Source organism: Oncorhynchus clarkii, chromosome 23 (genome assembly GCF_045791955.1).
Source record: "Oncorhynchus clarkii lewisi isolate Uvic-CL-2024 chromosome 23, UVic_Ocla_1.0, whole genome shotgun sequence".
NCBI classification, from domain to species: Eukaryota; Metazoa; Chordata; class Actinopteri; order Salmoniformes; family Salmonidae; genus Oncorhynchus; species Oncorhynchus clarkii.
This window is the reverse complement of record NC_092169.1, coordinates 20,558,071-20,574,252: the sequence shown is the minus strand read 5'-3', so window position 1 is coordinate 20,574,252 and position 16,182 is coordinate 20,558,071. Positions and strand designations below refer to the sequence as shown.

General features: G+C 43.8%; 1 protein-coding gene across 1 annotated transcript in view; it reads left to right on the top strand.

Moving 5' to 3' along the window:
• The window catches only part of LOC139381436 (zinc transporter 6-like), an 83,372-nt gene that overhangs the window by 52,672 nt on the left and 14,518 nt on the right, over positions 1-16,182 (top strand). The window contains exons 7-10 of the mRNA XM_071124952.1: positions 3,860-3,940; positions 4,945-4,980; positions 5,711-5,805; positions 15,050-15,098. Coding sequence (XP_070981053.1) covers positions 3,860-3,940; positions 4,945-4,980; positions 5,711-5,805; positions 15,050-15,098 — 261 coding nt within the window. The remainder of the gene's footprint in view (positions 1-3,859; positions 3,941-4,944; positions 4,981-5,710; positions 5,806-15,049; positions 15,099-16,182) is intronic.

The window sequence follows — 16,182 nt, the reverse complement described above, 5'->3', positions numbered from 1 at the left end:
CTTGTCTTCTCCGGACAAGCTTTTTTCCAGATGCCCCAAACAATCGGAAAGGGGATTCATCAGAGAAAATTACTTTACCCCAGTCCTCAGCAGTCCAATCCCTGTACCTTTTGCAGAATATCAGTCTGTCCCTGATGTTTTTCCTGGAGAGAAGGGGCTTCTTTGCTGCCCTTCTTGACACCAGGCCATCCTCCAAAAGTCTTCGCCTCACTGTGTGTGCAGATGCACTCACACCTGCCTGCTGCCATTCCTGAGCAAGCTCTGTACTGGTGGTGCTGCGATCCCGCAGCTGAATCAACTTTATTAGAAGGTCCTGGCGCTTGTTGGACTTTCTTGGGCGCCCTGAAGCCTTCTTCACAACAATTGAACCGCTCTCCTTGAAGTTCTTGATGATTCGATAAATGGTTGATTTACAGTGCCTTGCGAAAGTATTCGGCCCCCTTGAACTTTGCGACCTTTTGCCACATTTCAGGCGTCAAACATAAAGATATAAAACTGTATTTTTTTGTGAAGAATCAACAACAAGTGGGACACAATCATGAAGTGGAACGACATTTATTGGATATTTCAAACTTTTTTAACAAATCAAAAACTGAAAAATTGGACGTGTAAAATTATTCAGCCCCCTTAAGTTAATACTTTGTAGCGCCACCTTTTGCTGCGATTACAGCTGTAAGTCGCTTGGGGTATGTCTCTATCAGTTTTGCACATCGAGAGACTGAAATTTTTTCCCATTCCTCCTTGCAAAACAGCTCGAGCTCAGTGAGGTTGGATGGGGAGCATTTGTGAACAGCAGTTTTCAGTTCTTTCCACAGATTCTCGATTGGATTCAGGTCTGGACTTTGACTTGGCCATTCTAACACCTGGATATGTTTATTTTTGAACCATTCCATTGTAGATTTTGCTTTATGTTTTGGATCATTGTCTTGTTGGAAGACAAATCTCCGTCCCAGTCTCAGGTCTTTTGCAGACTCCATCAGGTTTTCTTCCAGAATTGTCCTGTATTTGGCTCCATCCATCTTCCCATCAATTTTAACCATCTTCCCTGTCCCTGCTGAATAAAAGCAGGCCCAAACCATGATGCTGCCACCACCATGTTTGACAGTGGGGAAGGTGTGTTCAGGGTGATGAGCTGTGTTGCTTTTACGCCAAACATAACGTTTTGCATTGTTGCCAAAAAGTTCAATTTTGGTTTCATCTGACCAGAGCACCTTATTCCACATGTTTGGTGTGTCTCCCAGGTGGCTTGTGGCAAACTTTAAACAACACTTTTTATGGATATCTTTAAGAAATGGCTTTCTTCTTGCCACTCTTCCATAAAGGCCAGATTTGTGCAATATACGACTGATTGTTGTCCTATGGACAGAGTCTCCCACCTCAGCTGTAGATCTCTGCAGTTCATCCAGAGTGATCATGGGCCTCTTGGCTGCATCTCTGATCAGTCTTCTCCTTGTATGAGCTGAAAGTTTAGAGGGACGGCCAGGTCTTGGTAGATTTGCAGTGGTCTGATACTCCTTCCATTTCAATATTATCGCTTGCACAGTGCTCCTTGGGATGTTTAAAGCTTGGGAAATATTTTTGTATCCAAATCCGGCTTTAAACTTCTTCACAACAGTATCTCGGACCTGCCTGGTGTGTTCCTTGTTCTTCATGATGCTCTCTGCGCTTTTAACGGACCTCTGAGACTATCACAGTGCAGGTGCATTTATACGGAGACTTGATTACACACAGGTGGATTGTATTTATCACCATTAGTCATTTAGGTCAACATTGGATCATTCAGAGATCCTCACTGAACTTCTGGAGAGAGTTTGCTGCACTGAAAGTAAAGGGGCTGAATAATTTTGCACGCCCAATTTTTCAGTTTTTGATTTGTTAAAAAAGTTTGAAATATCCAATAAATGTCGTTCCACTTCATGATTGTGTCCCACTTGTTGTTGATTCTTCACAAAAAAATACAGTTTTATATCTTTATGTTTGAAGCCTGAAATGTGGCAAAAGGTTGCAAAGTTCTAGGGGGCCGAATACTTTCGCAAGGCACTGTAGGTGCAATCTTACTGGCAGCAATATCCTTGCCTGTGAAGCCCTTTTTGTGCAAAGCAATGATGACGGCACGTGTTTCCTTGCAGGTAACCGTGGTTGACAGAGGAAGAACAATAATTCCAAGCACCACCCTCATTTTGAAGCTTCCAGGCTGTTGTTTGAACTCAATCAGCATGACAGAATGATCTCCAGCCTTGTCCTCGTCAACACTCACACCTGTGTTAAAGAGAGAATCACTGACATGATGTTAGCTGGTCCTTTTGTGGCAGGGCTGAAATGCAGTGGAAATGTTTTTTTGGGGATTCAGTTAATTTGCATGGCAAAGAGGGACTTTGCAATTCCTCTGATCACTCTTCATAACATTCTGGAGTATATGCAAATTGCCGTCATACAGCAGACTTTGTGAAAATGTATATTTGTGTCATTCTCAAAACTTTTGGCGACGACTGTATGTATTGATATGTAGGCTGTGTGAAGTTTTAAATGTATGTATTTCAGTCCTTAACTAATAATGTCCGGTACTATCTTTCATGTGGACCCCATGAAGAGTAGCTGATGCTTTTGCAATGTGGATCCTAATAAATACCAAAGCATATTTAGAACTTGTATTATTCAAAAACATTCAAAACCATCATACCGTCAATAATGTGAAAAATATTGTGATATGATATTTTGGCCATATCGCCCTGCCCTAGCAGCCATGTACAGCTGTCTTGCCAAATAAATAGGCCTATCCAGGCCCGCTTCAAGCATGGAAAATCATGCCACTTGCTCATGAGTTCAGCAACACGTTGTGAAATGGCACAATACAATTCTGTGATTCAAATTTGACCAACGTAATCAATTAAGCAATGCCACCCTACCATAGAAACGCTTCCATTATATACAGTTCATTTCACAGAAACTGAAACCAATAGGCTATCAAGATAACCATAATAGCATCTGCAGTAACCAAGTGTTCCAGCCACACTCTTCCTATGAACCAGTTGCTATAAAGTAACATTTTTGGATAGAACCTGCGGCTGGAGTAGGATTCTAAGCTAACCTGGGCTGGCTCCTCTGTTCCAAGATCATCAGGGACAGTTGGAGGTGGAGGCGGCTTTGGAGCCATTATCCTGGCTGCGCTTGTGGAAGGGTGGGTAGGCTCTCAACAAGGAGTTAGCTGGAGCTCGGCAGCGGCCTTGGTGGTTTGATGCTGCTGCTCATCACTCCTTCTCCTTTGTTTGGGTACTTTGGCAAAGCAAATTTCTGATATTCGTCTTGCCAGATTAGCTGGTTCGAGCTAGCTAAATAGGCTAAGGCTAATAACAGTAACACTTTTTACAGCTAGCTAAGCGTGAAGCAGCTTCAATAATTAACTTGACCGCGCCCTTATAAATCTAAATCAAATATTACAGCCGTTTTCACGTTATTCACTTAACCGCCCAGTGGCTTTCCGTAGCCCCCCTACACACACCACGGCACGTCCTGTCCATTGTGCTGACACAGCGCAGAGGAGATGCAGATTTTTTTTGCGCCTACCTGTCACTCATTTGAAAGTTTTTGCTATTTTTATAAAGGGACATAAAACTAAACTGAGGGGGCTGTGCCACCTTTAGCCCCCTCGTGGAGCGGGGCCCAATGGTGATACGATTAACAAACTATCTGTTGATAAGCAATTGCTTGTTATGGTTATGGCTTGGGTTAGGTTTAGAATAAGGGTAAAAGTTAAGTTTAGGGGTAGGATAAGGGTTAAGGCTACGGTTGGTAGATAGTTAGTGTTTAGACCGTATACAGATGGATAATCCAAATAAAGTGTTACTGTGTGTTCCTCCAGGTTTGAGCGGCTGGAGGTCCTAGCTGTGTTTTCCTCCACGGTGCTGGTGCAGCTGGGAGCTCTGTTCATCCTGAAGGAGAGGTGGGTGGAACCAGGGTTTACCCCTGTTTGTGACAGGGGATGGAGTGGGGTGGGGGACTGGGGCTTCTGAATATTTCAGCTGTGGGAATGTCTCCTCCTGCCTGTGCCCACACCTAGGCCCAAGCGCCCAGAGCCAGGGTTTATCCAGCGGTCACGGCTCAGGCAGGGAAGGGGTGAGGAGGGGAGTGAGTACTGCCAACTAGTACATCAACCGTGTGTGTGTGTGTGTGTGTGTGTGTGTGTGCAGTGTGGCTCTTAATTCCAATAGCATAGAGCTTAAGAGCGAGAGAGAAAGAAAGACTGTGTGGGGTTATATGAGGAGAAGATGTATGTTTGTGTTGATGAGTGTAGGACATATTTTAGAGCTGTGGTCATGTTTGCTCCTGCATATGTCCACACCTTAGCCTGAAGCACCCATTATAGAAGACATGGTTTATCTGAAGGTCACATTTCTGGAAGGGGAGGGGAGAGATGATGATGTTACACCGTCGCACAAGCATGTGTGTAACAAGGCTCCCGCTATTCAGAGAGAAACGGAGGGGGAGGGGAGGGCAAGATGAGAGAATACATACTGTGTATTTGTGGTAAATGTATGGTAAATATAGACTGGCTGCATGCCTTCTTCCCTCCATGCCTCCATGAATACTGGACACAGGTTTTGATCGTCCACCTTAAAAGGGTCAGGTTGATGTTGTTTATCCTGTTGAAATATGCAAGAACACTTCTGTATAGCCTTGAGGGGTGTTTCTGATGGCTGTTGTCACGGTGAGTGGTACTCGTGTCACTATCAGACTTAATCAGCCATTTAGCTCCCAGCGTGTCCTGGCCATCTATTATATCACTCTGCTTTAACACATCAGCACAGGCAACAGTTTCTCCCAGTCAGGTCACGTGGTACCTTTTTTCTTTTTCTTTTTTTACATGTTTTGTTTGTTTATTTACTTGTCCCATATTGCCCCATGTTTCTGTGTGACAGTTTTTCTTCCCTTCTGATATTTTGCCAGTCTGGAGAGATTCGTGGAGCAGCCGGAGGTGCACACGTAAGTAGGCCCCGGTCCAAACACGCACGCCCACGCACCCCTGTTCCACACACACACTCCAGGGAGAACATCAGCCCAAACAAACATCACAGCTGGGTCTGGGTCCAGATAGAATTAGCCTACCATTCCTCTCATCCCTCTAAACTGAACGCAGTGGGATTTTCAGCTAATCAGGTTGCTGTCCCTCGCTGCAGCTGCACCATCCTGGATCGCCATTATGAAACAGATTAGTAGTTTGATGAAAACACGCCCGATTTAAACCCGTCTTCGTTGACGAGATTACCTTTTCAAAGCAGTGGAACATTGGAGATGTAATGTTGGGTGTAATGCAGGGCAATATCACTAAAACAACAGATTATTATCACTGCTGGGCAGCAGGTGCCAGCCAGGCAAGACGCCACATGTTCTAGGTAACAGAACACTTAATCTAGTGGAGAACATCCATTCACACTGCAGCACCAACTGAATTCCTCCAGCATTAAAATCTGCCTCTATTTTGATGTTTATGTGGATGGTTGTGTTTTGGAAACGTTTACATGTGTTTGTTTTCCATTATGATTCACTTATTTCACTTCATTGTGAAAGTGTCATGTATTCCAAATGTAATTTTAGCAATAATATTGAAGTCAATGGAGACTACTGTACAAGCCATGGAGAGTATGTGCTGTGTTTGACATGTGTTACAAGTATGCATCTATGTTGTACTGATAATGGTATTCTGTGTGTGTAGGGGTCGTCTGTTGGTGGGGACCTTTGTAGCACTGTTCTTCAACCTGTTAACTCTGCTCTCTGTGAAGAACAAGCCCTTTGTCTATGTCTCAGAAGGTAGGTCAACTCTGACTCTCCTCACCTCTCACTGCCTAGTATGTCTGAGGTTATAATAAACTGCTATACTAACTTACTGTGTGTAAAAAGAGGTTGACAATATCAGTGTCAATAATAATTTATGCCAACTATAATGCATCATTATTGTGGTTCATTCTGGGATACTATCAGGTTTTTGGCTGTTTTTGTTAGTAATGGATTTCACATGGTCATTGATAATCAATTATAGCTGTAGTACATGCCAGTCCTAGTACCATGGTGCCTCCTCACTTTCCCTGGTTCTGCTGTATGTGGCTCTGCCTGCTGCAGTTTGGCTGTTATTCCCTGAGCTGCCAGCAGAGGGCCTGGCGCTGCATGATGCCTGTGGCTGCAGTACTCCACTAAGCAGGGCCCAAGCTGTCATGGCTCACTGTTTGTTTGTAAATCCTCATTGACACAGTTATGGACTCTTGGACAATCCAGACCCCAGACTAGTTGACCCTCTAAATCTGTCTGCCTGAAATCCAATGAGACTTTTAATTTTATACACCGTGTACACACAGCCCTGGGCACGTCATTTGCACTGTCTCTACTCTAGCCCAAGATTGAACCAAGTAGTCAGAGAAAAAGTTTGCTAGGAGAGATGGGAGGGATGCAGTAAGGCAAGAGAAAGAGATGAGAATGGCCATAGAGAGCCAGAATGAATGAATGGAGGGAGACGGGAGGAAAACACAATACCTGGAGATCACTCAGTCAGCATAGAAATCTGACCTTCCTGTCTTTGTTTGTTTGTTTTGAGCCCAATGTTTACGACACAAGCAAAACATTGTCTTTGTCCCCTTCGCCTATGGTTTGTGCTGTATTAGTGTCAGCTCCGATTTGCCCAATGTTTTTGATTGGTCCAGATGTGGTCCATTTGATCCATGGCCTCTTAGAGACTATATAGCTTTGCTCTTATGTAATTAAGGGCTTTAATTGAGCAGTATGCTCGATTAGGAGCACTACGACTGTCTTGCCTTCCTCCTTTGCCTTTCATTGGAATGACTTAATCTGCTCGAGGAACATTATTAGGACTCGAGACAAGACTTATATCATGGACGGCTTGTCTTCTCTGTCAGCCTGTCTGTCACCCAGTCACGTGGCACAGAGAAGAGCTCTGAATGGCTCTGGTTGTTCCTCTCCCCACCAATCCTCTCCTTGGTTTGGAAGGACTTCTTCCTGTGTTTTGGCCCTTAGCAGGTTGTATTGAGTAACAGTGATGTAGTGCACAATGACTGAAGGTTTTCATGTTAGTATGAACATTTAGATTGTGCTGTTTGATTGATGAGTTGTGGTGAAGCTGTACATTGGATACATTTTGTCTGGGTCATTCACTTTACCCCACACTCAAATTAACAAGGCTAAATGAACAGGCTAACTTCATTTAACATCTCATTGCCAGGAGTGCATTAGTCAGGCTAAAGGCACACCGCGCACGCACACACAGTGAGTTCAAAATGGTATTATATAAGCATGTTCCAGACGGCAGAGCCCTGAGGCAGCCAGACAGGCTGCCATATCATAAATAAGTCACTCAGCTAAAATGGTTCATTCATGGAGTAGGCCCAGCAAAATTGCCCTTCTTGTGGCTTTACTCAACACAAGTCCCCAGAATGGGGGGTGGGTTTCATGTGTTACCCTGACTGTTTTTGTACACTAAGATGGTTTGCATTATGATTATAAATCATTGTTTTTATCCATAATGATTAGTCATTATTCAAATGAACATGTATAGACTTAAACACCTTTATAATGCTGTAACGGAAATGGGGCTATGGACAGTAAACTTGACAGAGGATTACTTATCTGTTGGTTAGCAAGCAGACTTTCTAGGACTATTCCTGTCTCCATCACAAGCACCTCATTCTCATATCCTTAAGAAGCGGTACATGATACTAGGGTTGGGGTATTTTATGATTGCATCATCTATAGAACTTTTCAACTGTCAAATCAATAACACATTTCTACTCTACATAATCAAAGTATATGGACACCTGCTCATCAAACATCTCATTCCAAAATCATGAGCATTAATATTGTGTTGGTCCTCCTTTTTCTGCTATAATATCCTTCACTCTTCTGGGAAGTCTTTCCACTAGATGTTGGAACATTGCTGCGGGGACTTGCTTCCAATCAGCCACAAGAACATTAGTGAGGTCGGGCACTGATGTTGGGCGATTAATGTTCCAATTCATCCCAAAGGTGTTCGATGGGGTTGAGGTTAGGGCTCTTTGCAGGCCAGTCAAGTTCTTCCACACTGATTTTGACAAACCATTTCTGTGTGGACCTCGCATTGTCATGCTGAAACAGCAAAGGTCCTTCCCCAAACTGTTGCCTCAAAGATAGAAGCACAGAATGGTCTAGAATGTCATTGTATGCTGTAGCGTTAAGATTTCCCTTCACTGGAACTAAGGGGCCTGAACCATGACAGCCCCAGACCATTATTCTTCCTCCACTAAACTTTACAGTTGGCACTATGCATTGGTGCAGGTAGTGTTCTCCTGGCATCCACCAACCCAGATTTGTCCATCAGATTGCCAAATGGTGAAGCATGATTCATCACTCCCTTGGCGCATGGGGATAGGCTTGTATGCATCTGTTCGGCCATAGAAACCATTTCCTGAAGCTCCTGGTGAACAGTTCTTGTGCTGACGTTGCTTCAAGAGGCAGTTTGAAACTCGGTAGTGAGTGTTGCAACCAAGGACAGATGATTGTTACACTACGCGGAAAAAATCTGAATCCACTAATTTCAAGTGGTGTCAACATACTTTTGGGGGTCATTGGAAAATGTTTCCCCCCCCCCAATTTATGGCCGTGGTCGAGGGAAAGTCCTTATGACATTAAAAGCAACTCGGAGTATGAACAATGTTTGACAGCCATCACTGATGGTGACGACATTGTGATGTCACAAACAATGGTTTAGCATATTTGAATTTGACTGCAACTCCTGATGAAACTGAGTATTTTTGTCTGTAATAAAGCCCTATTGTGGGGAAAAACTCATTCTGATTGGCCTATGCCCTCATAGGCCCACCCATGGCTGCGCACCTGCCCAGTCATGTGAAATCCATGGATTAGGGCCAAATTAATTTATTTCAGTTGACTGATTTCCTTATGTGAACTGTAACTCAGTAAAACTGTTGAAATTGTTGCATTTCTATTTTTGTTCAGTAGAGTGTAGAAAGAGCAGAGAGCACCAAAGCAGAGCAAAACATCAGATAGTGCCTAACATGTTTTATTCCATCCTATCCAATGTCGAATTATCATGGGCCTTTTGCAGCAGACACTCTGGTTTATTGTTTAAAATCTTAATTTCCCTTGATCTCCCCAATCTCCAATCGATTTTAATGTGACTTGTTGGCCTAGGCATAGCCTACTCTTTCATGATCAACCATTTCAGAAAGTTGTTTAGTAATAATGAGCGATAAACAATTGCAAGATAGACTTATCAAATAGGAAGTTTAAACAAACCTGGTACGTTTCTGCTTTAGTGGAAGTGTAGGCAAATAAATTGTGCCCTTGGAAAATCCTTCCTTGCAAACCAAACAGCCAATAATATAGGTCTTCACATAGGCTACTGTCAATAAAAGTTGCAGTAAATGTTTATTTCACAAATTAAACAATATAAACTCATTTTTCTAATATTGTCAGTGTTTATTAATGTCCTTGAATTGCTCAGTGGGCAATCGGCATAAGCTCCAGCAACAACGCTTTTTAATATAGTTTTCAATAGCTTACAAATGTTGCATTTACAGTGCATTCGGAAAGTATTCAGGCCCCTTGACTTAATCTACATTTGTTACGTCACAGCCTTATTCTAAAATGGATTTTAAAAAGATGTTCCTCAATCTACACACAGTATTCTATAATACTTTATAATGACAAAGCGAAAACAGTTTTCAGCATTCAGACCCTTTGCTATGAGACTCGAAATTGAGCTCAGGTGCATCCTGTTTACATTGATCATCATTGAGATGTTTCTATAACTTGGTGCAAGTCCACCTGTGGTAAATTCAATTGATTGGACATTATTTGGAAAGGCGCACACACCTGTCTATATAAGGTCCCACAGTTGACAGTGCATTTCAGAGCAAAAACCAAGCCTTGAGGTCAAATGAATTGTCAGTAGAGATCCGAGACAGGGTTGTGTCGAGGCACAGATCTGGGGATTGCCTGCAGCATTGAAGGTCACCAAGAAACAAATCAAATGTTATTTGTCACATGCGCCGAAGGTGTAGACCTTATCGTGAAATGCTTACTTACAAGCCCTTAACCAACAATGCAGTTCAAGAAAGAGTTAAGAAAATATTTACTAAATAAACAAATGTAAAAAAACAAACAAACAAATTGGGAATCAAATCAAAAAGTAACACAAGAAAATTCCATAACAACGATAAGGCTATATACAGTGCCTTGCGAAAGTATTCGGCCCCCTTGAACTTTGCGACCTTTTGCCACATTTCAGGCTTCAAACATAAAGATATAAAACTGTATTTTTTTTGAAGTGGAACGACATTTATTGGATATTTCAAACTTTTTTAACAAATCAAAAACTGAAAAATTGGGCGTGCAAAATTATTCAGCCCCCTTAAGTTAATACTTTGTAGCGCCACCTTTTGCTGCGATTACAGCTGTAAGTCGCTTGGGGTATGTCTCTATCAGTTTTGCACATCGAGAGACTGATTTTTTTTCCCATTCCTCCTTGCAAAACAGCTTGAGCTCAGTGAGGTTGGATGGAGAGCATTTGTGAACAGCAGTTTTCAGTTCTTTCCACAGATTCTCGATTGGATTCAGGTCTGGACTTTGACTTGGCCATTCTAACACCTGGATATGTTTATTTTTGAACCATTCCATTGTAGATTTTGCTTTATGTTTTGGATCATTGTCTTGTTGGAAGACAAATCTCCGTCCCAGTCTCAGGTCTTTTGCAGACCATCAGGTTTTCTTCCAGAATGGTCCTGTATTTGGCTCCATCCATCTTCCCATCAATTTTAACCATCTTCCCTGTCCCTGCTGAAGAAAAGCAGGCCCAAACCATGATGCTGCCACCACCATGTTTGACAGGGTGGATGGTGTGTTCAGGGTGATGAGCTGTGTTGCTTTTACGCCAAACATAACGTTTTGCATTGTTGCCAAAAAGTTCAATTTTGGTTTCATCTGACCAGAGCACCTTCTTCCACATGTTTGGTGTGTCTCCCAGGTGGCTTGTGGCAAACTTTAAACTACAATTTTATGGATATCTTTAAGAAATGGCTTTCTTCTTGCCACTCTTCCATAAAGGCCAGATTTGTGCAATATACGACTGATTGTTGTCCTATGGACAGAGTCTCCCACCTCAGCTGTAGATCTCTGCAGTTCATCCAGAGTGATCATGGGCCTCTTGGCTGCAATCTCTGATCAGTCTTCTCCTTGTATGAGCTGAAAGTTTAGAGGGACGGCCAGGTCTTGGTTGATTTGCAGTGGTCTGATACTCCTTCCATTTCAATATTATCGCTTGCACAGTGCTCCTTGGGATGTTTAAAGCTTGGGAAATCTTTTTGTATCCAAATCCGGCTTTAAACTTCTTCACAACAGTATCTCGGACCTGCCTGGTGTGTTCCTTGTTCTTCGTGATGCTCTCTGCGCTTTTAACGGACCTCTGAGACTATCACAGTGCAGGTGCATTTATACGGAGACTTGATTACACACAGGTGGATTGTATTTATCATCATTAGTCATTTAGGTCAACATTGGATCATTCAGAGATCCTCACTGAACTTCTGGAGAGAGTTTGCTGCACTGAAAGTAAAGGGGCTGAATAATTTTGCACGCCCAATTTTTCAGTTTTGATTTGTTAAAAAAGTTTGAAATATCCAATAAATGTCGTTCCACTTCATGATTGTGTCCCACTTGTTGTTGATTCTTCACAAAAAAATACAGTTTTATATCTTTATGTTTGAAGCCTGAAATGTGGCAAAAGGTCGCGGGGGCCGAATACTTTCGCAAGGCACTGTACATGGGATACCGGTACCAACTCAATGTACAGGTTATTCGAGGTAAAGTGACTGTGTGTAATATGACTATCAGTGTGAAAACAGGATGGGGGGAGTCCATGTAAATAGTGCGGGTGGCCATTTGATTAATTGTTCAGTAGTCTTATGGCTTGGGAATAGAAGTTGTTAAGGAGCCTTTTGTTCCTAGACTTGGCGCTCCGGTACCGCTTGCCGTGCGGTAGCGGAGAGAACAGTCTATGACTTGGTTGACTGGAGTCTCTGACAATTTTTGGGGGGCCTTCCTCTGACACTGCCTAGCTTGGTCCCAGTGATGTACTGGGACGAACCTACTACCCTCTGTAGCGCCTTACGGTCAGATGCCGAGCAGTTTCCATACCAGGCGGTGATGCAACGGGTCAGGATGCTCTCAATGGTGCAGCTGTTGAAATTTTTGAGTATCTGGGGACCTATGACAAATCTTTTCAGTCTCCTGAGGGAGAAAAGGTGTTGTCATGCCCTCTTCACAACTGTCTTGGTGTGTTTGGACCATGATAGTTTGTTGGTGATGTGGACACCAAGGAACTTGAGGCTCTCGACCCGCTCCACTTCGATGTTAATGGGGGCGTGTTCGGCCCTCCTTTTCCTGTAGTTCGCGATCAGCTCCTTTGTCTTGCTCACATTGAGGGAGAGATTGTTGTCCTGGCTCCACACTGCCAGGTCTGACCTCCTCCCTATAAGCTGTCTCGTCGTTGTCGGTGATCAGGCCTACCACTGTTGTCGTCAGCAAACTTAATGATGGTGTTGGAGTCGTGTTTGGCCATGCAATCGTGGGTGAACAGGGAGTACAGGATGGACCCAAGTGTTGAGGATCAGCTTGGCAGATGTGTTGTTGTCTACCCTTACCACCTGGGGGTGGCCCGTCAGGAAGTCCAGGATCCAGTTGCAGAGGGAAGTGTTTACTCCCAGGGTTATTGGCTTAGTGATGAGCTTTGTGGGCACTATGGTGTTGAATGCTGAGATGTAGTCAGTGAACACAGTGACCTCCATAATTTTTAGTTTTGAACTGTCAAGACCTTTTCTAGAGCTGGCCGCCCGGCTAAACTGAGCAATGGGCGAGAAGGGCCTTGGCCAGGGAGGTGACTCTCAGACCATGAGAAACAAGATTCTCTGGTTTGATGTAACCAAGATTGAACTCTTTGGCCTGAATGCCAAGCGTCACGTCTGGAGGAAACCTGCCACCATCCCTACGGTGAAGCATCATGCTGTGGGGATGCTTTTCAGCAGCAGGGACTTGGAGACTTTTCCGGATCAAGGGAAAGCGGAATGGAGCAAAGTACAGAAAGATCCTTGATGAAAACCTACTTCAGAGTGCTCAGGACCTCAGACTGGGGCAAAGGTTCATCTTCCAACATTACAATGACCCTAAGCACACAGCCAAGACACCGCAGGAGTGGCTTCGGGACACGTCTCTGTATGTCCTTGAGTGACCCAGCCAGAGCCCGGACTTGAACCCGATCTAACATCTCTGGAGAGACCTGAAAATAGCTGTGCAGCGACTCTCCCCATCCATCCTGACAGCGCTTGAGAGGATCTGCAGCGAAGATTGGGGAAAACTCCCCAAATACAGGTGTGCCAAGCTTGTACGATAGTGTCATACCCAAGAAGACTCTAGGCTGTAATCGCTGCCAAAGGTGCTTCAACAAAGTACTGAGTAAGGGTCTGAATACTTATATAAATGTGATATTTCAGTAAAAACATTATGGGGTATTGTGTGTAGATTAATGGGGGGGGGGGGGGCTATTTAATCCGTTTTAGAATAAGGCTGTAACGTAACAAAATGTGGAAAAAGTCAAGGTGTCAACAAAAATCAGATAAAAAAGTATTATTTATCCTATAATATCCTTTATAACACTTGAATGAACATTGGCTTCGACAAAAAACCTAATAGGCCCATTATCCTTAAGGCCTTTTGCCTATCGAACTGTAAAAATCCTAAATCTATAAACCGATAAAGCAAATTATTATTTATAACATTCTTTATAGCCTAACACATGAAAACAAATGAACATTCGCTTAAAACAGGCCTATTTGGATATGCCTTTTTCCTATCGTACTGTAGAAATCCTAAATACAAGCCTGCGAGTTATAAAATACATTAGTTAAGTTGTGTAAACAAAATACGAAACGACCTAAATTAGTTTTAAAAAATGTATTTTCAAGGTTTGACGGAACATGTTTGCCTATCACATAGGCTATGTCTTTCGAATAAGATGCATATGGATTTGAATATAATAGGCTATATTTAAAAGTTTTTTTTTTTTACCATGTCTTAGGCCTACCGAATATCATAGCCACGGGAACTAAGGGTGCTGAGGATGCTGCAGTTGGAAAAAAATATTATTTTAAAAAATGACTTGGTGTACTAGGCCTTTTAGCACTCCTGTATGAGCAGAGAACAATACTCACCAGCAGAGAGGAGGGGGAAAAAGCAATAGCTTTGTATTGCACATTTGCAACATATCAATTTCTTAACATTTTGTGTTTTGTGTTTTTGCGTATGTACATGATTTATCAGTACAAATGAATTAGAGCATAAGACTATGTCCTGTCCCCTTTGCCACACCAGTCTCTTTCAGAGAATATTGTCGTACAGAATCTGGACCAAACATTTAGCTTTGCTTTGCAAATTTGGATGTTCTGTGTCCCGTCATCTCAGAGTCAGGGAGAGACATGTTCAAGGAGAGCAAACACGCATACACAAACACCCCAAAACTCCTGGTGTGGTCAGGCTTATGTGGGGGAGTGAAAATTGGATTTGGGGAACGTTTTTTTGTAGTCTCTCCCAATGCCTCTCTCACTTATCTGCCTAAACCACAGTAAACTAGCCAATATGAGCTGAGAGGTTTGCTCTGTAGCCATTTGTGTTTAAACGTCACAGATGGCAGTGGGATACTCTAAAATCATATATGTGCCCTCCCCTGGTCAGTCGTCTGTGATTGTAACCCATCCTGTGGGGTGGACAGCTGAGGACACACTCTGCTTGCTGATCAAATGGCACTCGGGCTCCTGTTACTGCCACAACAATGGCCACTGTGGAGGAAGATATATGGGAACAGACTGCAGATAAGGGCTGCTAGAGTGATGCTCTCTCACTGTGTTGATGTGTGTAATTCTGACCCCTGTCTTCTGTCTTCTCTCTCTTTTTTTCCTCCATCCCTCACTCTCTCTCCCCCTCCCCACCATCCTCCCAACAGCTGCCAGCACCAGTTGGCTCCAGGAGCATGTCGCAGACCTGAGTCGAAGGTAAGATCCTCTTTCAATGAGTCATCCTGCTGTATTGATCCTCCTTGTTTTCCCCCTGTAGTCCAGAAGTGGACAGTTTCCCTCCCAAGCATCCCTCAGGAAATGTATGCACCACAGTGTATGTGTGTAATGTGATTAGCAGTCTGTCCCAATCAAACTGAGGCTAAAGGGTAAATAGACACACAAAACTACCCTACGCCTTGACCCTTTTCTCCCCTTTTTCTCCAGATGAAGTCCTGCGACTAGTGAGGTCCGGTCACCCGACAACCTGTCCGCTCAACCCTATCCCCTCCTCCCTTCTCCATACTATCTCTGGAGACCTTCCCACTTCCCTCAACTCATCCCTGACCACTGGCTGCATCCCCTGACTACAAAATGGCCTGAATCGATCCCCTCCTAAACAAACACTTGACTCCTGACGTCAAACTACAGATCTTCTTTATTTTCTTTCCAAAACACTTGAGCGTACTGTCTCTGACCAACTCTCTTGCTATCTTTCGAAGAATGATCTTCTTGACCCTAACCAGTCAGGCTTCAAGACGTGTCCCTCAACCGAGACTGCTCTTCTCTGTGTTACGGAGGCTCTCCGCACTGCCAAAGCTGACTCTCTCTCCTCTGTTCTCATCCTCCTACATCTATCCGCTGCCTTCGACACCGTAAACCGTCAGATCCTCCTCTTCACTCTCTCAGGGCTGGGCGTCTCAGGCTCTGCACACTCTTGGATTGCATCGTACCTGGCAGGCCATTTCTACCAGGTGACGTGGAAACGATCTGTGTCTGCACCACGTGCTCTCACTACTGGTGTCCCCCAAGGCTCAGTTCTAGGCCCTCTCTATACACCAAGTCACTTGGCTCTGTCATCCTCGGATGGTCTCTGCTATCATTTCTATTTGGATGACACTCAACTACTTTTCTCCTTCCCCGTTCTGACACCCAGGTGGCGACACGCATCTCTGCGTGCCTGGCATATATCTCCGCTTGGATGTCGGCCCACCACCTCGAGCACAACAACACGGAGCTGCACTTCCTCCCGTAGAATGCCTGCCCGCTTCAAGACCTCTCCATCACGGTTGACAACTCCACG